At 40.9% G+C, this 23337-nt stretch overlaps 1 protein-coding gene across 1 annotated transcript; it reads right to left on the reverse strand.

The window, feature by feature from the left end:
• Positions 1-1168: 1168 nt before the first annotated feature.
• Positions 1169-1693, reverse strand: LOC114292602 (late embryogenesis abundant protein At1g64065-like). The gene has a single exon (XM_028236596.2). It carries the CDS (start codon positions 1691-1693, stop codon positions 1169-1171), a length of 525 nt encoding a protein of 174 aa, XP_028092397.2.
• Between the last annotated feature and the right edge of the window lie 21644 nt (positions 1694-23337).

The following is a 23337-nucleotide window of genomic DNA, read 5'->3' on the forward strand; positions in this document are numbered from 1 at the left end:
GGAGTTATGGACAATGTGAACCTTGGCTTAAACCACCACACACGCGCGCGCGCCGCCGTTTGTCCAACCGGCTAGCCAAGCTAAGTCGTGCCGGGCGCGAGTGTGGGTTGTGGGTCAGGTCGGTTTTAAAATTAATTTTTTGGACAAAATTTATTTGAATTTTTTCAATTTCTTGCAAGAAAATTAATTTAAATTTTGCGCCAATTTTTTTTGTCCAAACAGTGCTCCTTTTCAGTCCATTTTCTAGTAGGTTCAATAGGTTTGAACTGTTTAACAGATTGAAAAATAGTTCAGCAATTTCAGACAGGTTTAAAACTACCAAGCAGTTATGAGCAGATATGAAACTGCTGCAGTTATCTGTTCAAAATCTGGACTGCACCTATTCATTTCAAAAATTGATTTGTTCATTTGAAATTCTTACTTGGTCGGATAGATCTGTTTGGTCACCAATCTGCCTATAAAAGTAGACCATTTCCAGCATTTCTAACATCCAAAAATATCCAGAAAAATTCTTTTCGTCCTGGTCTTGCTCTTTGGTTGCATTATTCTTCATATTATTTTTTTAGGAAAAAATTCAGAGAGTATAGAACACAAGTTTGGTTCGCCGTACAAATTGTTTAGAGTGCTACTACAATTTGTGAAGATCATTATATCCTGGGAGATAGACGTCTTTTAACCGTAAGCACCATAGCAGGGAAATCTATCTTAAGGACAAAGTGTCACACACTCGACTTGATCTTTTAAATATTTATTAGGTTCGGTAAAATAAATTATGTAAGTAATTTATTTTTATTTGTTTGATTTGTTTTAAGTTATTTATTTTACACAGAAGATTGTTACAACATAGAGAAGTGTCAAGTCCATAGAAACATTAATTAGTGTGTGTTAAATATAATCTTAAATATAGTTCTTGAAGGTTGTTCATAATAGCACGAGTATGTGTATGTGTTTGTGACTGAGCTATGAGATTAGATAAACACTTCATAACTGAACTGAAGCAGCAAATTCAAATAATCAAATTTGAAGCATGAATAGGAGACAGTTTAACAAGAGTACAAATCAAAAAAATGTAATGCAAAACAAATACATAATATTATTCAGCAATCAAAAATCCAAACACATAACATGAAACATGTATATATATATATATATATATATATATATTGTATCAGTTGCACATTACATCCTGGAGCTGTTGCGTCATGATATTAACATTCATGGTGCAACTCATTTGGGTAGATTTCTTCTGCTTCATTATCAATATTAGCTCCACATTTCCACTCAGTTTAGATTGACTGCTCAAAGGCAATAACCTAAAACTTATATCACTGGCCAATTTTGTATCACTTAGTAGACTGGGTGGTGCGATCAAGTTCACTGCAACATTGAACTTCTTGGTTTTTAGGTGACCGACTTTCGATTTGGGGACAATTGCAGTCTCAACTAATGTTACTCCATAGTAGAATTCAACTGTGGTGTTGCGGTATTTATAGGAAACGAAATTGGGGATCTTGACCCCAAGTTCAGCATTCATCGTCATGTTAAATAAGGATGTTGTGACATTAAATGTCTCGAATGTGGCAGACGTCACCCGGAACCTGGATTTTTGACTTTCATTATTGTTAAACCAATCACAATTCCAATAACAATTTGAGTCACCATGAAGATAATGAAAAATGTCAAACTCTTGCATTTCTTGAGGCGAAGCTTTTCAACTTCTGCTGTCTATGCTTCTTCATCGCTCCATGCATAGCCATTGGTTGCTGGTGGATGACCAGCCTTCAGCTCTTTCTCTACCATCTAGCTAGAGGGATTGTTTTAATTCTTCAAAGAGAGAGAAAGGGATACTTTGCAGGTTAGCTAAATGGGATTGAGCTTGAAGAGGATGTGATGGTGGTGATGATGGTGATTGAGAGCGTGGTAATGAGCTATATATATAACACTACAAGAAAAGTGGACTTAAAAGATGGAAGCATTTGCGACGGCACACTTGTGGTCTCAAAAAGTGGATTTTTGAGACGGCACAACTTACTGTCACAAAAAAAGTGAGTTTTTGCGACGGCACAACTTACCGTCGCGAAAAAGGTGAGTTTTTACGACAGCAATATTTACTGTCGCAGAAAAATAGAGTATTTGCGATGGAAGAAAATGCTATCACGAAAAAGGAGAGCATTTGCAACGGCAGAAATTACTATTGCAAAAAAGGAGAGTATTTGCGACGGCAGAGATTGCTATCACGAAAAAATAGAGTTTTTGCGACAACACCAACTGTTATCACAAAAAAAAAAAAAAAAAGAGTTTTTTGCGACTGTAATAGTTACCATTGCAAAAAAAAAAATATATTGTGGCTTTGAGACAGCTTCATAAATGTACAGTCACAAAATGGTTTGAATAAATGCAACGGTATTTTTCTATCACAAAAAAAATTTTAAAAAAATGACGCCGTCTTACTCTTTTGATATAACATTTCTCTTTTCACCCATTTTTTCATCTTCCTCTGTCTCTATCTCTTTTCTTTCTCTCTTTCACTCATCACCCTTCTTTCTTTGTTTGTCTATTTCTGTCTCTCTCTATCTGTCTGTCTGTCTCTCTTTCTCTCTGTGTCTTTCGCTCATTCCTCTTCTCTCTATCTTTCTCATTTGTCTTCTCTCTCTGTCTATCTCGCTCATCTTTCTTCTCTCTATCTCTCTCTCTCGCTCGCTCATCTCTCTTCTCTCTATCTCTCTTATATTTTTTCTCTCTCTGTCTCTCTCGCTCATCTCTTTATCTCTATCTCTCTGTCTCTCTCTCTTCTCGCTCATCTCTCTTCTCTCTCTATCTCTCTCTTTTTCTATGTCTCTCTCTCGTTCAACTCTTTTCGCTATCTTTCTCTCTTTTTTTGTCTATCTCTCGCTCATCTCTTGTTTCTCTCTATTTTTCTATCTCTCTCTTTCTCTTACTTATCACTCTTCTCTCTCTCTTTCTCTCTCTGTCTGCTTGTCTATTTGTCTGTCTGTCTGTCTGTCTATCTGTCTTTCCCTCATTCTGTTCGCCTTGCTCACTCTCTCCCTCCCCCCTGCTCTATTTACTAAGCTCCCTCTCGATTTATTAAGACACTACAAGAAAATGCACTTTTAGCGATCACTTTGTCTCTCTCGTTTATCACTCTGTCTTTGTTTCTGTCTCTCTATCTCTCTTCTCTACCTGTCTCTCCCTCATCTCTCTCACACCACCCATCTTCTTTACCATCTTCACCACTACTGCAAATGCCATTCCACTACTGCAAATGTCATTCCACTACTGCAAATGTCATTCCACTACCACCACTACTACCACTGTTGCCACCCCACCTCTACGACTATCATTACTACCACCATCACCACCACTACTATTACCATTACCATTACCTCTTCTCCATTACCGCTACTCTATCTCCTCTTCCACTACCACAACTTCACCAATAATCTCCTTCGCCATCACCACCACCACCACCACTATTACCTTTTATTCACCACCTTCATCACTGCTACCGCTCCCTTTCCTCTACCACAAAAAATTAGTTCCTAATTTTTGGTAACAAAAAAAAAATGGGTCGCAGAAAAATATTTTTCATTACTACAAAAAATTAACTTTATTTTAATGGAAAATATTTTTCATTAAAATATTACCCCTACTTCTACCAAATTAAAAAATAATAATAAATTTTTATTCATTAAAATAAAAATGAAACAAATAAATTTTCAACCTTAGTAACTTAAAAAAAATGAAAAATCAAAAAAAAAATTCATTAACTACAAAAAAAAAATTATTTTAACAAAAAATATTTTTTTTTAAAAAAAAAGAATCGTTTTGTTGTTTAAATATTTATTTGTGACGAAAACCAAAAAAAAAAAAATATTCTCGCTCGATTTCCTCCACCGCCCCCTCTTTTTTTTCCATTCCTGCTCGGGTTCTCCCCTTCCCCAATCTCAAAAACCAAAAATCCCCTTCAACCAAAAATCCCTAATCTCTTCTTATGGCTCTTTCTCTCTCTCTCTCTCTCTCTCTCTCTCTCTCCGGTGAGCTGCAAACGACGACATCGAGCAGCCTTTTCGCCTTCCAAGTACATACAAAACGTCGTGGTTTCATCCGAGTACGAGCAAAAAGAGGACCTATTAAGTGATGCAGAGGAACCCAGTTTCTCTCATGCTCTCAAACTCTTCGTTGGAAACTTAGCTTTCAATGTCGACAGTGCTACTCATGCTGGGTTGTTCGAATGAGCTGGAAATGTGGAGATGGTTGAGGTATGAATTTACATTTTCATCTATTTGTGAAATATATATATATATATATATATATATATGGGTTTAGGGTTTAGTGAGATTTTAATTTTCTAGATAATGTTTTGTTTGATGTAAAATTTATGTTATTTGGTGTGAAGAGTTATTTTCATTTTCATATTTATTTATTTATTCTTGTGAACTTTTGTTAATTTTCAAGTTTTTCTTGTGAAAATTCTTTGGTTGAAATATGAATTTCTATAGGCTTCAGAATTGAGTTCAAATTTTATTCTTTGGGTTTGGTCTGTTACAAATCTATGAAATAGATATGGGTTTTTATTTTTTATATAATTGTAACAAGGTTTACAGAGATTTTAGTTTTGTAGATAATGTTTTGTTTGATGCAAAATTCAAATTATTTGATGTGAAGGTTTTTTTTTTGGCCCCTTGTGAACTTCGGTTCTTTTTCCAGTTTTGCTAGTTAAAATTCTGAAGATGAAATAAGAACTTCTGTGGGGTTCAGAGAATTGAGTTAAAATATTTTGTTCTTTGGGTTTTAATATTGCAATGATTTTTGTGGGGAAAACAAAAGAAGGTAAAGAGAGATTCTTACGCGCAAATTTGAGCTGCTTTGGTAGGTTATATATGACAAGATAAGTGGAAGGAGCTAAGGGTTTGGCTTCGTGACGGGGAGGTTGGCTTTTTGTCCTTTTAAATTTTTTTAAATAATCTTTAGCATGATGTTCACATTTTGATTTGAGTTTAATTTGATTTGATTGTAGAAGTAAGCAAAGTAGGGCCTCTGGTTGAGTATGAGCATAGAATTGCCTCGAGTGATCTTGTAGATGGGGATAGTAGTCAGGTAATATTGCAATCAATTCACTCTTCATGTTTGATTATAAGTTTCAAAGGAAAAGCTAGTAGTTTGTACGTCTCTTCTGAATTTTCTCCAACCTAGAAGGTTAAGTTTCTCATATTCGATCGGAATTTTAGGTGAAGTAGCTGTGTATCAATTAGTTATCATGAGCATACCACTACCTTTTGGTGTACCATTCTGGATTTATAACTTATAAACATTAATTTGTCAATTATTGTGGATTTATATATAGGAGTCTTTAATACAATTTTTTGAAAAAACAATCGTTTGGGTGTGTTTGGTAACGTTTACGTTTTCAGTTTATATTTACAAAAATTTTATAAACTGGTTTTTGTTTATTTTTTTTTATTTTTAAAAAAACATAAACTACAAACGCGTTTGGTAATTGACAAAATGTTTTAAAAAAATTTAAAATATAAAAAAGAGTGAGAAATGGCAAGTGGTGGCAAGTGACGGCAGAAGACGGTGGTGGAAAGTGGTGACGGTGGGTGGTGGGTAGCTGGTGGTGGTGGGTAGTGGCGGGTGGGTGGTGGTGGTGGTGGTTGGGTGGGTGATGGTGGCGGGTGGTGGTGGTGGTGTTGGTAGGTGGTTGGTGGTGGTGGTGGCAGGTGGGTGGCAGATGGCGGGTGGTGGGGAGTGGTAGCGGGTGGGTGGTGGTGGTGGCGGGTGGTGCTGGTGGGTGGGTGTAGACGCGCCCGCGTGGGCCTCGTGCTACAGTTCGGACTCGATTTGTGTCACGGTTCTTAATCTGAACCAAAGAGTCCAAATCTGGCAAATCGTTTTGAGAAACAGATTTTTGAAAAAGTAGTGCCAAACATGGACTGCTTTGCCAGATACAGAGTCGCCACCTAAATATTTTTTTATGGGAGAATTTAGGAAACCCTGACTCGGTGCCGAAGGCCACATGTCCGTCATCACCGGAGTTGTCTCGGCTCGGGAGCTTGGGTACGATCGGGGAAGGTCACCTATGAGCACCCCCTTTCGCCCGGTCCGAAGACCGGCCTCTACTAACCGTGATATCTTGTTTTGAAAACGTTATGTGTTCTTATCCCGATTATTAGCCTAGAATTACTATGTTATGCGCGCAGCAAACAAGTATAGACCAAATCGCCCAAATTGGAACAAAACATTTCATGTTTGTTTTGAAAATGGTTTGCTACTTGCAAGTAGGCTAAAATGCAGATTTTGCCACCCTCAAGTGGGCTTTTAGAAAAGATGATTTTGCCACTATCTAGTGGGCTTAAAACTCACAGTTTTAATGCATTATTCCAATTTAGGTAATTCAACCTCCATCCACAGGCATTCAAGCAGTTATATCACATAAGCAGCTAGCCTCATGGTAATCATACTGTCATGGCAACACTCACACGCATGCGATATGCTAAAGCATAAAAGCTTACCTAGTACTCCGTGCCAAAATAATAAACTAGTTAGCAAACATGCATGTCCTAGTTCATGTTAGATTGACTAATGCAACACATACGGGATGCAATTGAAGTAGGCTCGGCTAACCTAAGCATGGCATGTGAGATGCAATCAATTGATACACGTATTCAATTTTGAAATTAAAGTACAAATGCAGTTAGCATGATGTTCCGAGCCTGATGCATGTCAACAAATGCATGAATGCACGCATGCATAGCATAAGGTATGCTAAAATAAATGTGCCCTAATCTACCATCATAAGCAGGTAAATAAAAGGGAAGAAAGAAGTGGGGTTGGAAGGCATACATCACACGCACGCACACTTATTACAAATATGCCCTCACTCGGAGGGACCAAATAAATATTACAAATTAATTAACTATGCAAGCTAATTAAATATTACAAATTAATTAATTAATTAACAAATTAACTAATCTAGGAAAACAGGTAAACTGCCTCGGGAAATGCGCCGCCATGCATAGGCTGCCTCTGTTTTCTTTCCTCTGCTCCTCTGAAGGCTACCAAAACCTCAGGACTGCTTCCTTGGACACTGAGGAGTGCCACCGGCTGAGTAGAATTGCCACCGGCAGTGTGGTGTAGTCACCGGCACAAGATGAATCCATCGGCTGCTTGTTTACTGCCGGTCGGCAATATATACTGTCGGTCGGCAAGGAATGTCTGCAGAACCTGCAATTGACAGCAACAGAGTGCAAAGCAAAGCATGGCAGCACAATTCAAGGCATATATGCACCATTCATGTCCCTTATCATGATAATGACTCAAAGGGGCATGTGCCTCGATTCTCGGACCACCAATCACGCATTTCCATGCATGATGGCCCAAGGAATCAAGTATGCAACTTTCATGTCAAATGAAATGCAAACCAATCAAACAAACTAAAGCCCAACCTCTATCACATGATCAAGAGGCAAGGCATGCATGCCAATGCAACGCAACCTAGGTATGCAAAGAAGAATACAAGCATGCTATGCAACTACATGGCATACACAATGCTAACAACATAACATGCGCAACGCTTTAAAACATGGCATACACAATGCAAAGTGGACTTACACCAATGTGAGTGGACCTCAGCCGCACCCACATCAGTGGCCATAAGATGAAAATGAAGTGCCTCGAAATGCGTGCACACGGGCACGCAATCCGAGGCAATGGCATATGCAATGCAATGGCTAAAATGGCATCTAGAATGCAACATGGACTTATACTAACATGAGAGACCCTCAGCCACACTCACATAAGAGGCCGATGGATGAAAATGAAGTGCCTTGAAATGCGTGCACACGGGCACTCAAACCGAGGCAATGGCATATGCAATGCAATGGCATGAAAAATGATATGCAAACATGCCAATGGGATTTTAGCACTGAAATGTGGGGGAAAACAGCCCCGAAATGAGGCGAAAACACACTCGATGCATGGAATAGTCCCGAAACATAGACTTTTGGCACCCGAAATGGCTTACAGCTATACAAAGCATGCACAATATGGACATGGAGCATGAAGACAGAAGCAAAACAGATTCAAAATAACCATTTTTCTAGTACAAGTCATGGCCAAACAACAAGCAAACATAGGGCAACAATGGCATGCAAAAATGGCCCTAAACATGAGGTTATGAAGCAACTCACAGCTGGTAACTCCAAACAGGTTAGGGCCCTTCAACAACATTGAAGAGGGGCCCAAAATAAGACTATTTACAGTTTATGGAAGCCCCAAAAACAGTATAAAAATATATTAGAAATGCAATGCAAAAATGAGGCTCAAAAGTGGCTATAACATGAGGTATACAAAAAATTCACCAAACAAGAAAATACCCTTCATAAAACATGTTCAGGAGGTCAAAATAAAGCCACTTTTAGTTCGGACCAAGGTCCAAAAACAGCAACATCAGGGGCTGCCAAGACATACAAAAATGGGACCAAAAAGAGGATATAAAGGGAAGTACAACATGGAAGTCCCAAACAGTGTTGAGCCCTTGTTCAATGTTGAAGAGGGGCTCAAAATAAGCCTATTTTCAGTTTACATCAGGCTCTAAAACAGATCACACGCAAGCCAAAAATTCTATGCAAGATTATGGCATTCAAGGAGGATATTGAAGCAAGTGCAAGCTACTGTCCTCAAACAGCAAGAGGTCCTCAATCAAACATGAAGAGGACCTCAAAATATGATGATTTGAAGTTTGGGTCGGAGCCCAAAGATGTAACCACAAGGGGCTAAGATATAGGCCAAGAAAATGCACAAAAGAGGGAAAGTGGGACTCACCCTTGTAGAACCAATCTTTAGCAACCTTTGGACCGGGTTTGGGAGCTTTTAACCTCTGGAGGACAGCCTCAAGCTGCTGGAATAGGCGTTGGATGCCTTGTGCTATGAGTTGATGAAGAAATGGCCCAAGAACAAGGGTGTTTGATGGTTGAATGGGAGAGATATAGAGAGAGATCAAGGGTTGTATGTATGTATATCAGATGTATCTATATATCTCTGGTTTTTTGTTCCAAAAATCTCTAACCTAAACAAAGGAGGAGAAGAGGTGCTTATATAAGCAATGCTAAGCTTCTAAGACAAGCTTCAAAGGGGCCAAGGGGTTCAAGGGGGGTGCAAGGCTTCTAGAGGAAGCTAAAACAGCTGGCCAAAGCTTGGCCAAAAGGTTCAAGCTTCTAGAAGGTTAAGGGGTTCAAAGGCTCACAAGGTGCAAAACAAACACACATGCACGTGGGGGATCGATTCTGTGCATTCCAGCTGGCGCAGCTGGAATCCACTCAATCTGCAGAATGCTCCGGAAGGTCGTTGGCTAGCAAAAATTGCCGGTCAGCAAAATAAAGTGCCGGTCGGCACAATAAATTGCCGGCCGGATAAATATAGTGCCGGTGGATGGCCGGTAAGGTAAAAAAACTGCCGATTGGTGTCCAAATTGAAGCCCCGGAAGTTAGATTTCCAATGGCGCAAACCTTGCATCAAAATTCCTCCTGTGCAAAAAGTTATGCCCTTTTCCGTAAAGCCGCGCAGATTCGATCCAACCGGGATGATGCCCGACTTCAACGGATCATATCTCCCCCACCCGGACTTGGCTCTAGGAGATTCTTGAGTGCAAAGTGAAGCCCCGGAAGTAAGCTTTCCGACGGTGGTGGCCCCATAGCTAAACGCCAAGTGTACAGATAGATAAGCCCGATTCAGCGAGGGCTGCTCGACTCGCTTCCACCCGGATTCATGCCGAACTTCTCCCAAATTAGTTTTCTCCTCTCCTTTCCTCTCTTCTTCAACTCCAAACCCCTAAACAAAGTGTTTTGAAGGATTTGCCTCTCTCCTTGCCGAAGAAACTGATTCTTTGCCCTGCACATCTCTCAACACCGAGCAAACCATCAGTAGTGCCCAAGTCTTAAGGGCGGTCAAAAATGGGGTGTCTACAGTTGCCCCTCTTTGACAGAACTCGAAAGTCATAACAATGACGGGAGTGAATGTCAAAGCCCAGAGACAACCCATTTTTGACAAGGCCGAAGACTTGGACAAACAAACAAAATACCGATAAATAAATGGTTGTGCCCACAGGCTGCCTACGTATCCCTTTGCAAGGAATCAAACCAGCGTAGTTCAGGGGCATGATGCAAATGATATGCAGGAAGACTTTGATAATTGGACTTATACGCCACGCGAAGCCAGTTTTGAAAGTTGGACTTATACGCTACGCGAAGCCGGTTTTGAAAGTTGGACTTATACGCTACGCGAGGCCGATTTCGAAAGTTGGACTTATACGCTACGCGAAGCCGATTTTGAAAGTTGGACTTATACGCTACGCGAAGCCGGTTTTGAAAGTTGGACTTATACGCTACGCGAAGCCGACGGTTTTGAAAGTTGGACTTATACGCTACGCGAAGCCGGTTTTGAAAGTTGGACTTATACGCTACGCGAAGCCGGTTTGAAAGCTGGACTTATACGCTACGCGAAGCCGGTTTTGAAAGTTGGACTTATACGCTACGCGAAGCCGGTTTTGAAAGTTGGACTTATACGCTACGCGAAGCCGGTTATCACTCATGATCATGTAAAGAGAGCTGTAATGAAGCAATTATGTGAAATAAATGCAACATTTTAAGCGAATGCTAGGCAAGCAAGTAAGCTCGAGCCAAACTACACCTCGTGCAGAAAGGATGTAAGAGAATTATGCAATTCTCACGAACATGTGCGATAGATACACAAAAAGTGAACAAAGTGTGATAGATACACTAAGTGGACAAGTATGTGTGATAGATACACATAGTGAAAAGAGTGTGATGGATACTCAAAGTGAACATGCGATAGATACACAAAGTGAGCATAGTGTGATAGATACACAAAAGGTGAAGCGAGTGTGATAGATACACTATATGAAGCAAAGTGTGAGCGTGTGATAGATACACAAAGTGAGAGTGGTGAGCATAGTGTGATAGATACACAAAGGGTGAACACAAAGTGTGATAGATGCACTAAGTGAGAGTGTGTGATTGATACACAAAGCGAACGTGTGTGATTGATACACAAAGCGAGCATGTGATAGATACACTATATGAAGCAACATGTGATACATACAGTAGTTGAGCGTGTGATAGATACACTAAGCGAGTATGGTGAGCATAGTGTGATAGATACACAAAGCGTGAACACAAAGTGTGATAGATGCACTAAGTGAACAAAGTATGATTGATATACTAAAGGTGAACACGAAGTGTGATAGATGCACTAGGTGAACAAGTATGATAGATATACTGAAAGCGAACACGAAGTGTGATAGATGCACTTAGTGAGCAAGTATGATAGATATACTAAAAGGGAACACAAAGTGTGATAGATGCACTATGTGAACAGAGTGTGATTGATACACTAAAAGCGAACACAAAGTGTGATAGATGCATAGTGTGAACGAAGTATGATTGATATATTGAAAATGAACACAAAGTGTGATAGATGCACTATGTGAACAAGTATGATAGATATACTAAAAGGGAACACAAAGTGTGATAGATGCACTATGTGAACAGAGTGTGATTGATACACTAAAAGCGAACACAAAGTGTGATAGATGCACTTAGTGAGTAAGTATGATAGATATACTAAAAGGGAACACAAAGTGTGATAGATGCACTATGTGAACAGAGTGTGATTGATACACTAAAAGCGAATATGTGCGTGATAGATACACAAAATGAGAATGTGTGTGATAGATACACAAGGCGAGTGAAGTGTGATTGATACACTAAGGCAAATGAAGTGTGATTGATACACTATATGAATGAGAGCGTAACTGAAGCGTGATTGATACACTAAGTATATTAGAGTGTAATTGAAATTAGAGTGTAATTGATACACTAAGTGAATGAAGTGTGATTGATACACTAAGCGAATGAAGTGTGATTGATACACTAAAGCGAGTGTGTTTGATTGATACACAAAAAGTGAATGACCATAAAACGGAACTTCTTTGAATGAACCGTGCATACAATATCGTGCATGACTGAGGAAGAAACTTGATAGGTATAATGCATTACAATGCAAGTGAAGTGGGTGCATAACAATGTAAGTGGAAGAGTGTATAACCTTGAAGCAGGATTGATCTTGCGCTTGAGGTAGAGGTACACTCATATTTCGGAGCATTGACAAGGCCCTGAAGAGGTACGTCCGGAGTACAATCACGGAATTTTCTGAAGTTGACACAAACTCAGATACTTCGATTTTCGCTCTTTTGCTTTTGCTTTGCAGTCTGGAACTATCATAGCTTCAGATAGGTCCTGGTTTCACCGTTCACACTTATCGGGGGTGGACCCTGCAGTTTTATGGAAAAAAGAATCTTGTTTTGCACAAACGTGAAGGATGGCACAGCACTCTGAGCACAAAACGATTTATTTTTGAAATTGAGAAATGAGTTTTCGACCAGGTATTGAGCCTACGACTGAACATAGCGAGAAAGACTCAACAACGGAAAACAAAAGGTAAACAACCTAAACACGTCGAGACACGCTCGGAACGACTCAAAACAAGAATCGAGACAAACAAAACAAAAGACACGACACACAGACGTGCACAGGGAGCCTGTTTCACCGGGTATTATTCCCACCCTTTCTTATTTGTGATTCTCACATCACTCGGCTCTCAAGCTCGGTTTTTCTCTCAAAACCCTTTTCTCGCTTTTTCTCTCAGCGCACATCTCTCTATTCTTTAATCTCTCGTTTTTCATCCCTCCCCTGGGTGGTTGATGGATAAGCTGGAAATTGTGGGCTCTTACCCCTGGTATTCTACCAGCTTTTGATTCTTGTTCACAACAGTGAATTCCTCCCACAGAGGGGTTGTGCTACAACTGGGTGTGTAGCAAATCTGCAGCTAACATCGGTTGATGATGCCCTGCTGGGGAGTTTGGACGTGGTTAGATCTGTCCAGATGAGGTAGTGGAATATCTCACCCCATTCCAGTTCGTGCTTCGCACTTGACTTGATTCCTCGTTGCTTGGAGGATGAGAGAGCTTTTAGCCCTTTGTTGTTGACTTCAGTTGTCCCCTTTTCTGGCAGGTAGAGTGCCCTTCTTGGCAAGTATGTTGAAAATGGGGAAAAGACAGGAAGCCTGACTCAATTGTGCCCCTAGTTCATTATTTTGACCATCTTTTTTGGTTTTCTACGAAAACAATTTTTGACCAATATGAGAGTTAGATTAACACACTTGTTCGATTTTTGATTTGAAATCATGCAAGTCAGGCTATGAGCACTGAAAATTTTCCTTTTTTTGGGTCCAAGAAATGTTCCAGTTTTTGGAAAAGATGGAATGATTTTCGAGGGATCAGTCAACCTCAGTAAAAATTCTCAAAAACTATTTTTGCAAACGGCCGATGCTTAACAAGCGCGGAACTTACTCTTGAGACGTACAACCTCGGATCTAGACAAAAATTGCCCCCTTGCTCGAAGAGAGCTGCATGGCAACGGAAAGTTGCCCCTTGTTTGAACGGCACCGCAGCGCATTGAATGGCAACAGAAAGTTGCCCCTTGTCTGAATGGCACCGTAGTGTATTGTAATCAGTCCTCAGAGCGACGATTGCAACCGAACTCCCGGATACAGAAAAGACAAAGATGACGAGAACCATCACATGGACACAGTTGAATTTGAAGTATTTTATGGCTGGACTTCAGAATGAAGTTGCCTACGTATCCCAAACATGGGAATCAAGCCTTACGTAGTTCGGGGTTAAGGTACACTCGGGTATTTAACCTCTCCTTTTTAGGCTCTAACTTTTGCCAAGGCGCCCGATGCGGGTTTTCGACCTTGCGAGCTTTGTTTTTCTTTTCTTTTCAATTCTTTTCATTTCTTTTCTTTTCATTTCTTTTCATTTCATTTCCTTTTTGATTTTCTTTTTTGTTCTTTTCTTTGCATTTTTTTTCTTTTTTGTATTTTTCTCTTGCTCTAACTTTTGCCTGGGTCGCCCTTCCGGGTTTTCGGTCCAGCGAGCCTCTCAAAGGGTAAAAGTGTAACAAATCCATGCCAAATGGTTTTAGGGTTTTGAAGCCATCCGTATCCAGGAGAGTGGCTGTTGATTTGCAAGAGGACTTATCTTCGGCTCTTCGAGCACATCTGACATCTTTGCCCCTAGTTTGAAGGGTACTTCTGTTCTAGCTTTGCAAGCTTCTTCTGATGAGGTCTAATCTTCTTGATCTGACTTTCTTGCCTCTTGTCCGAGGGCTGCTTCGAATCTGGCCACACAGGCCTCATATGGCGGTTGACCATTGAACATTCTGAATTTAAGTCCGAGGTTTGAAAACAAATGGACAGAATCTTGAGGCTGAGAGCGATCCTTGGCTTCACAATCTCAAGGGCGATTCCACACAAATCTTCACAGGACTGCGCAAAACATTTTTCGAAAGTTTTTAAGAAAGCGACAAATCGCTCGTGCTGAAGACAGTGTGGGACCAATCTGGATCAGGCCAGGATCCTTCTCAGTACTCACATTAACAAACATGATCTCATTCATTAAGGGCTTAGCACGCCTCTCTTTCCCTCAGTTTGATCAAATTTTGCAAAATCTGAGGAATTCCTTCCTCTTCATTTTTATCACCGCAGTGTTCAAAAAGGTTTTGAAAAGCTTAGGTCATTACAATGACTTCAAGGCACAGAAAAGGCACAGCTTCTAGTCAAATATTGCCATCTCGTTTAGAATTTCTAGCGCAACTGGCACATGGTAGAAGCAAACACAAGAGTGTGAAAATCACTGTTGTTCATTCAAATCTGTTGGCACAACTGGCTCCCTGGCAGAAACAGACTCAAAAGGACAAACACAAAGCAAAATAGTGATATCCGAAGTAACACCCCCGGAATCACCCGACTTTAACAAAACAGGACTGACTCGATACAACAAGACAGACCTGACTGACTCAATATGAAAAGACTGACTCAAAACAAAAAGACAGACTCAAAACAAAACCACAAAACTGACTCAACACCTAAGTCAGAAGCTACAAAAACCAGCATTCGCAAATGCTCAAAACAGTGCGTGCCACACGCCACATCTGGAGTAAACTGAGTGTTGCCAGCAAGTGGTTCATCCCCCGATCACATAACAACACAGGTCCAGAGTACCCAGGGGATATCAGACCCTTCTGATGCTATGGTTCCAAGACTACTTAGCAAAAGGGAAAACAGACAGCATCTCAGCCCGATTTCACGATAACCTATATGAGCAGAGCTGAATGACTGTGCCTCCAACTGAATTCTGCCCCAAAATTCTGCCCCAAATCTAAGTCTGATACCCACAGGTAAAGCTGACTTCCAAATACTGAACTGGTGCCCGCAGGCCTGATGCCCAAACCCTGTAAACTGATATATGCATTCGTATGGAGACGCACCCCAAAAGCACATAACAAGTAAGTGAGAGCCAAAAACAACCCTATGTTGGGGTAGGGTTTCCCTGTCCTATTTCGTGAGGAGCTAGGGTTTCACTACGCACGCAGCAGTTTCAAACAACCTAACATTGGGTAAGCAGCCTGTCCTAATTTGGAATGGTCACTATGGATCCGAATATGCACTAGGTCGAATGGTCAAAAAGGGTGCCCCGGTAAACCGGGGTTTGTGTTCCCATACTGTCAGAGCCCATAACCGGTCAGCCTTATGGCCATGCCTTGACAAGACAAGCCTCCGGCAAACCGTTCAGGAATGGCAGATGGCAAACACTGTGTTCCTAGGCGCACCAATGCACATGCAATGCAAAGAAACACATAAGTGTAATCAAAACGGGATATAACGAGTTCGAGTCAAGCTCTCTAAAATCCCCAGCAGAGTCGCCAGAAACTGTAGACGCGCCCGCGTGGGCCTCGTGCTACAGTTCGGACTCGATTTGTGTCACGGTTCTTAATCTGAACCAAAGAGTCCAAATCTGGCAAATCGTTTTGAGAAACAGATTTTTGAAAAAGTAGTGCCAAACATGGACTGCTTTGCCAGATACAGAGTCGCCACCTAAATATTTTTTTATGGGAGAATTTAGGAAACCCTGACTCGGTGCCGAAGGCCACATGTCCGTCATCACCGGAGTTGTCTCGGCTCGGGAGCTTGGGTACGATCGGGGAAGGTCAGCTATGAGCACCCCCTTTCGCCCGGTCCGAAGACCGGCCTCTACTAACCGTGATATCTTGTTTTGAAAACGTTATGTGTTCTTATCCCGATTATTAGCCTAGAATTACTATGTTATGCGCGCAGCAAACAAGTATAGACCAAATCGCCCAAATTGGAACAAAATATTTCATGTTTGTTTTGAAAATGGTTTGCTACTCGCAAGTAGGCTAAAATGTAGATTTTGCCACCCTCAAGTGGGCTTTTAGAAAAGATGATTTTGCCACTATCTAGTGGGCTTAAAACTCACAGTTTTAATGCATTATTCCAATTTAGGTAATTCAACCTCCATCCACAGGCATTCAAGCAGTTATATTACATAAGCAGCTAGCCTCATGGTAATCATACTGTCATGGCAACACTCACACGCATGCGATATGCTAAAGCATAAAAGCTTACCTAGTACTCCGTGCCAAAATAATAAACTAGTTAGCAAACATGCATGTCCTAGTTCATGTTAGATTGACTAATGCAACACATACGGGATGCAATTGAAGTAGGCTCGGCTAACCTAAGCATGGCATGTGAGATGCAATCAATTGATACACGTATTCAATTTTGAAATTAAAGTACAAATGCAGTTAGCATGATGTTCCGAGCCTGATGCATGTCAACAAATGCATGAATGCACGCATGCATAGCATAAGGTATGCTAAAATAAATGTGCCCTAATCTACCATCATAAGCAGGTAAATAAAAGGGAAGAAAGAAGTGGGGTTGGAAGGCATACATCACACGCACGCACACTTATTACAAATATGCCCTCACTCGGAGGGACCAAATAAATATTACAAATTAATTAACTACGCAAGCTAATTAAATATTACAAATTAATTAATTAATTAACAAATTAACTAATCTAGGAAAACAGGTAAACCGCCTCGGGAAATGCGCCGCCATGCATAGGCTGCCTCTGTTTTCTTTCCTCTGCTCCTCTGAAGGCTACCAAAACCTCAGGACTGCTTCCTTGGACACTGAGGAGTGCCACCGGCTGAGTAGAATTGCCACCGGCAGTGTAGTGTAGTCACCGGCACAAGATGAATCCATCGGCTGCTTGTTTACTGCCGGTCGGCAATATATACTGCCGGTCGGCAAGGAATGTCTGCAGAACCTGCAATTGACAGCAACAGAGTGCAAAGCAAAGCATGGCAGCACAATTCAAGGCATATATGCACCATTCATGTCCCTTATCATGATAATGACTCAAAGGGGCATGTGCCTCGATTCTCGAACCACCAATCACGCATTTCCATGCATTATGGCCCAAGGAATCAAGTATGCAACTTTCATGTCAAATGAAATGCAAACCAATCAAACAAACTAAAGCCCAACCTCTATCACATGATCAAGAGGCAAGGCATGCATGCCAATACAACGCAACCTAGGTATGCAAACAAGAATACAAGCATGCTATGCAACTACATGGCATACACAATGCTAACAACATAACATGCGCAACGCTTTGAAACATGGCATACACAATGCAAAGTGGACTTACACCAATGTGAGTGGACCTCAGCCGCACCCACATCAGTGGCCATAAGATGAAAATGAAGTGCCTCGAAATGCGTGCACACGGGCACGCAATCCGAGGCAATGGCATATGCAATGCAATGGCTAAAATGGCATCTAGAATGCAACATGGACTTATACTAACATGAGAGAGCCTCAGCCACACTCACATAAGAGGCCGATGGATGAAAATGAAGTGAATCGAAATGCGTGCACACGGGCACGCAAACCGAGGCAATGGCATATGCAATGCAATGGCATGAAAAATGATATGCAAACATGCCAATGGGATTTTAGCACTGAAATGTGGGGGAAAATAGCTCCGAAATGAGGCGAAAACACACCCGATGCATGGAATAGTCCCGAAACATGGACTTTTGGCACCCGAAATGGCTTACAGCTATACAAAGCATGCACAATATGGACATGGAGCATGAAGACAGAAGAAAAAAAGCTTCAAAATAAGCATTTTTCTAGTACAAGTCATGGCCAAACAACAAGCAAACATCGGGCAACAATGGCATGCAAAAATGGCCCTAAACATGAGGTTATGAAGCAACTCACAGCTGCTAACTCCAAACAGGTTAGGGCCCTTCAACAACATTGAAGAGGGGCCCAAAATAAGACTATTTACAGTTTATGGAAGCCCCAAAAACAGTATAAAAATATATTAGAAATGCAATGCAAAAATGAGGCTCAAAAGTGGCTATAACATGAGGTATACAACAAATTCACCAAAAAAGAAAATACCCTTAATAAAACATGTTCACGAGGTCAAAATAAAGCCACTTTTAGTTCGGACCAAGGTCCAAAAACAGCAACATCAGGGGCTGCCAAGACATACAAAAATGGGACCAAAAAGAGGATATAAAGGGAAGTACAACATGAAAGTCCCAAACAGTGTTGAGCCCTTGTTCAATATTGAAGAGGGGCTCAAAATAAGCCTATTTTCAGTTTACATCAGGCTCTAAAACAGATCACACGCAAGCCAAAAATTCTATGCAAAATTATGGCATTCAAGGAGGATATTGAAGCAAGTGCAAGCTACTGTCCTCAAACAGCAAGAGGTCCTCAATCAAACATGAAGAGGACCTCAAAATATGATGATTTGAAGTTTGGGTCGGAGCCCAAAGATGTAACCACAAGGGGCTAAGATATAGGCCAAGAAAATGCACAAAAGAGGGAAAGTGGGACTCACCCTTGTAGAACCAATCTTTAGCAACCTTTGGACCGGGTTTGGGAGCTTTTAACCTCTGGAGGACAGCCTTAAGCTACTGGAATAGGCGTTGGATGCCTTGTGCTATGAGTTGATGAAGAAATGGCCCAAGAACAAGGGTGTTTGATGGTTGAATGGGAGAGATATAGAGAGAGATCAAGGGTTGTATGTATGTATATCAGATGTATCTATATATCTCTGGTTTTTTGTTCCAAAAATCTCTAACCTAAACAAAGGAGGAGGAGAGGTGCTTATATAAGCAATGCTAAGCTTCTAAGACAAGCTTCAAAGGGGCCAAGGGGTTCAAGGGGGGTGCAAGGCTTCTAGAGGAAGCTAAAACAGCTGGCCAAGCTTCTCCAAGAAGCTTGGCCAAAAGGTTCAAGCTTCTAGAAGGTTAAGGGGTTCAAAGGCTCACAAGGTGCAAAACAAACACACATGCACGTGGGGGATCGATTCTGTGCATTCCAGCTGGCACAGCTGGAATCCACTTAATCTGCAGAATGCTCCAGAAGGTCGTCGGCTACCAAAAATTGCCGGTCAGCAAAATAAAGTGCCGGTCGGCACAATAAATTGCCGGCCGGATAAATATAGTGCCGGTGGATGGCCAGTAAGGTCAAAAAACTTCCGATTGGTGTCCAAATTGAAGCCCCGGAAGTTAGCTTTCCAATGGCGCAAACCTTGCATCAAAATTCCTCCTGTGCAAAAAGTTATGCCCTTTTCCGTGAAGCCGCGCAGATTCGATCCAACCGGGATGATGCTCGACTTCAACTGATCATATCTCCCCCACCCGGACTTGGCTCTAGGAGATTCTTGAGTGCAAAGTGAAGCCCCGGAAGTAAGCTTTCCGACGGTGGTGGCCCCATAGCTAAACTCCAAGTGTACAGATAGATAAGCTCGATTCAGCGAGGGCTGCTCGACTCGCTTCCACCCGGATTCATGCCGAACTTCTCCCAAATTAGTTTTCTCCTCTCCTTTCCTCTCTTCTTCAACTCCAAACCCCTAAACAAAGTTTTTTGAAGGATTTGCCTCTCTCCTTGCCGAAGAAACTGATTCTTTGCCCTGCACATCTCTCAACACCGAGCAAACCATCAGTAGTGCCCAAGTCTTAAGGGCGGTCAAAAATGGGGTGTCTACAGTGGGTGGGTGACGGTGGCGGGTGGTGGCAAGTGAGTGGCGGATAGCGGGTGGGTGGTGGCGGCGGGTAGGTGGTGGTAGGTGGGTGGGTGACGGTAGCGGGTAGTGGGTGGTAGCGAGTGGGTGGTGATGGTGGTAGTGGCGGGTGGTGATGGCAGATAGGTGGCGGATGGCGGGTGGGTGGTGGTGGCGGCGGTGGTGGTGGGTGGGTGGGTGACGGTGGCGAGTGGTGGGTGGTAGCGAGTGGGTGGTGGTGGCAGATGGGTGGCGGATGGCGGGTGGTGGCGGGTGGGTGGGTAGGTAATGGTGGTAGGTGGTAGGTGGTAACGAGTGGGTGGTTGTGGTGGTGGTAGTGGCAGGTGGTGGGTAGTGGTGGCAAGTGCGTGGCGGATGGCGGGTGGTGGTGGTGGTGGGTGGTAGTGGTGGTGGTGGTTGGGTAGGTAACGGTGGCGGGTGGTAGGTGGTAGCGAGTGGGTGGTGGGTAGTAGTGACAGGTAGGTGGCGGGTGGGTGGTAGGTGATGGTGGTGGTGGTGGTGGTGGCGGCGACGGCGGCGAGGGGTGAGTGGTGGTGGCGAGTGGGTGGTAGGTGGCTGGTGGCTGGTGGTGGCAGGTGGGTGGTGAGTGGTGGTGGCAGGTGGTGGTGGGGGTGGGTGGTGGTGCCGGAAGACGGTGGTGGAAAATGGTGGCGGGTGGTGGCTAGTGTTGAGTGATAAAAAAAAAAACTCAAAACTCAAAACGGAAACACATTTTTTGTGTTTTCATTTTTTGGCCAAATTTATAAACTGAGACCACTGATTTATAAATCAAAAATTTTACCAAACAAGTTTTTATTTGAGTTTTTTAAATTTTTGTAAATATAAACAGAAAACTGAAAACGTAAGTGTTACCAAACGGACATTTTATCAATTTATACAATATATTCTTTAAGAAAATTAAAGAAAAATCAATGTTAAATATTTTCTTCTAGAATGTATGCTAAATTGCTAATATGATTTTCCATATTAATAAAAGGGTCTAGATCATCGTTTCTTCTTGTTTGTGATGTGTAATTTTAAATTTTTGAATGAGGCAAGTTGAAGTGAATGTATGTGGATGCATGTGGCTGTTATTACCAAAAATATAGTTAGAAAAAAAAAAAAAGAGAGTTACTTTAGACTAATTTATGATTCTTAGAACAATTACAATTAAACCAAAAAGAGAACAAAAAAAAAATGGGGGGAAATTATTAACTAAAAATTTTAAATGTTCATTTCAATATCAAAAGAATGTCTCAAAAAATATGAAATTAATTCTAAGAATAGGCCTTGAAGTACTTAAACATTTAAAATATCTCCCTGTCCAAAGAGAAAAAGACCAATGTTGTTTTCACCTATTTTACCATCATAAAACTCTAGAACTAAGTGATATGTTTATTTACATTATGATTTATTTGATTACTAACAGGTGATACAATCTTCAAGTGGGTAGTGATTTTTGCTATAATTGTTATAAATTGTGTGATTTAAAAGAGCACTCACAAGTCTTGATATTTGAGGGAGTGAAAAAATAGAATATGATGTTATTTGAAATTTAATTTTTCTTTAATACTCCATGGACATTGATGAATAGTATTTGCATTTCCTTAATTGAAATGAAATCCTATTGTTGTTGTCAACTTAAAGATGTTTCATAATTGTTATATATGAGAAATCAACAAAAAATAGATCTTCTAAAACACAATTTGGATTTAAATTTAGTGTTAAAACTTTAACCAAGGGGTAATAAAGCTTAAATTCATTAATCCCCAAAGGTACATGACATTGTTTTTGAGGGGTTCAAATTTGCTGCAGTGTTGGTCATTTTGGCATATAACCCTTCTATTTTTTTTAATATCCTAGAATAACTTCATGTTGAACAAATGCTTCAAATAAATGATTTAGAGTTGCTTGCTACCATATCTAGATGGTTCTAAATATGATCATGATTATTATTTGCTTGCTACTACATCTAGAGTTGCATGTGTGCATGCTTTGATGTAGTTTTCCATTTACTGTTGATATTAATGTGATTTCTAGCAAATTATGTTCTATGCATATTGATGGTTTACTATATTACTGTGATGGCCTTTGTATCACAGGGGGCGAGTATGGATCCCAACAGATAGGTTCGATATAAATTAAATTGTTTAATAGTTAAATTTTCACACAACATATATATAATAAAATTCGAATATGATTAACACATAATTAGAAAGAAAGACAAAGGATTTTCCATTGTTAGCACGAAACTTGACACACATGAATGCCTAGGCATGAGAGACTTGTGGGAGAAAACGAGACTTGAATCAGGTTCCCGATTTGGGAGTTAGGGCCGGATTTCACTCTAGGCAAACTAATTTCTTAAGAAACTTAAAATTTGTGGTGTTAACGCCTCAAAATCACCAAACGACGTCGAAGTAGCATGAAACTTGGCACACACGACCGCCTAGGCACAAAAGCCTTGTGAGAGAAGACGGGATTCAAATTAGGCTCCCGGTTTGGGAGTTAGAGCTGGATTTCACTCTTAAGAAACAAACTAGTTTCTTAAGAAACTTAGAATTTGAGGTATTAATGCCCCAAAATCACCAAACGGCGTCGGACTAGCACGAAACTTGGCACACAGGACTGCCTAGTCACGAGAGACTTGTGGGAGAAGATGGGACTCGAATCGGGTTCCTGGTTTGGGAGTTAGGGTTGGATTTCATTATAGGCAAACTAATTTATTAAGAAACTTAGAATTCGAGGTGTTAACGCCCCAAAATCACCAAACGGCGTCGGAGTAGCATGAAACTTGGCACACACGACCGTCTAGGCACGAGAGACTTGTGGGAGAAGACGGGACTCAAATCAGGTTTCCGGTTTGGGAGTTAGAGCTGGATTTCACTCTTAAGAAACAAACTAGTTTTTTAAGAAACTTAGAATTTGAGATGTTAATGCCCCAAAATCACCAAACAGCGTCGAAGTAGCACGAAACTTGGCACACACGACCATTTAGGCATGAGAGACTTGTGGGAGAAGACGGGACTTGAATTGGATTCTCGGTTTGGGAGTTAGAGTCAGATTTCACTCTTAAGAAACAAACTACACTACTACAAAATTAGTTAAAGATCACACTTTGATTTAAAAAAAAAAAAAAAAAAAAAAAAAAATCCCACTTTTATTGAAAGTGAAATTATATTGATATTTTAATCACACTTAATTTGATTGAGTGTGATAATATATATTTTTTATGTCACTTTTTAAATAAGTGTGATTATATATATATATATATTTTAATCACACCTTCT

Source organism: Camellia sinensis, chromosome 8 (genome assembly GCF_055761805.1).
Source record: "Camellia sinensis isolate YWXY chromosome 8, ASM5576180v1, whole genome shotgun sequence".
Lineage (NCBI taxonomy): Eukaryota > Viridiplantae > Streptophyta > Magnoliopsida > Ericales > Theaceae > Camellia > Camellia sinensis.

Bases quoted from the DNA above. Each gene is read 5' to 3' on its own strand.
- LOC114292602 (XM_028236596.2), bottom strand. From the start codon at position 1,693: ATGCAAGAGTTTGACATTTTTCATTATCTTCATGGTGACTCAAATTGT.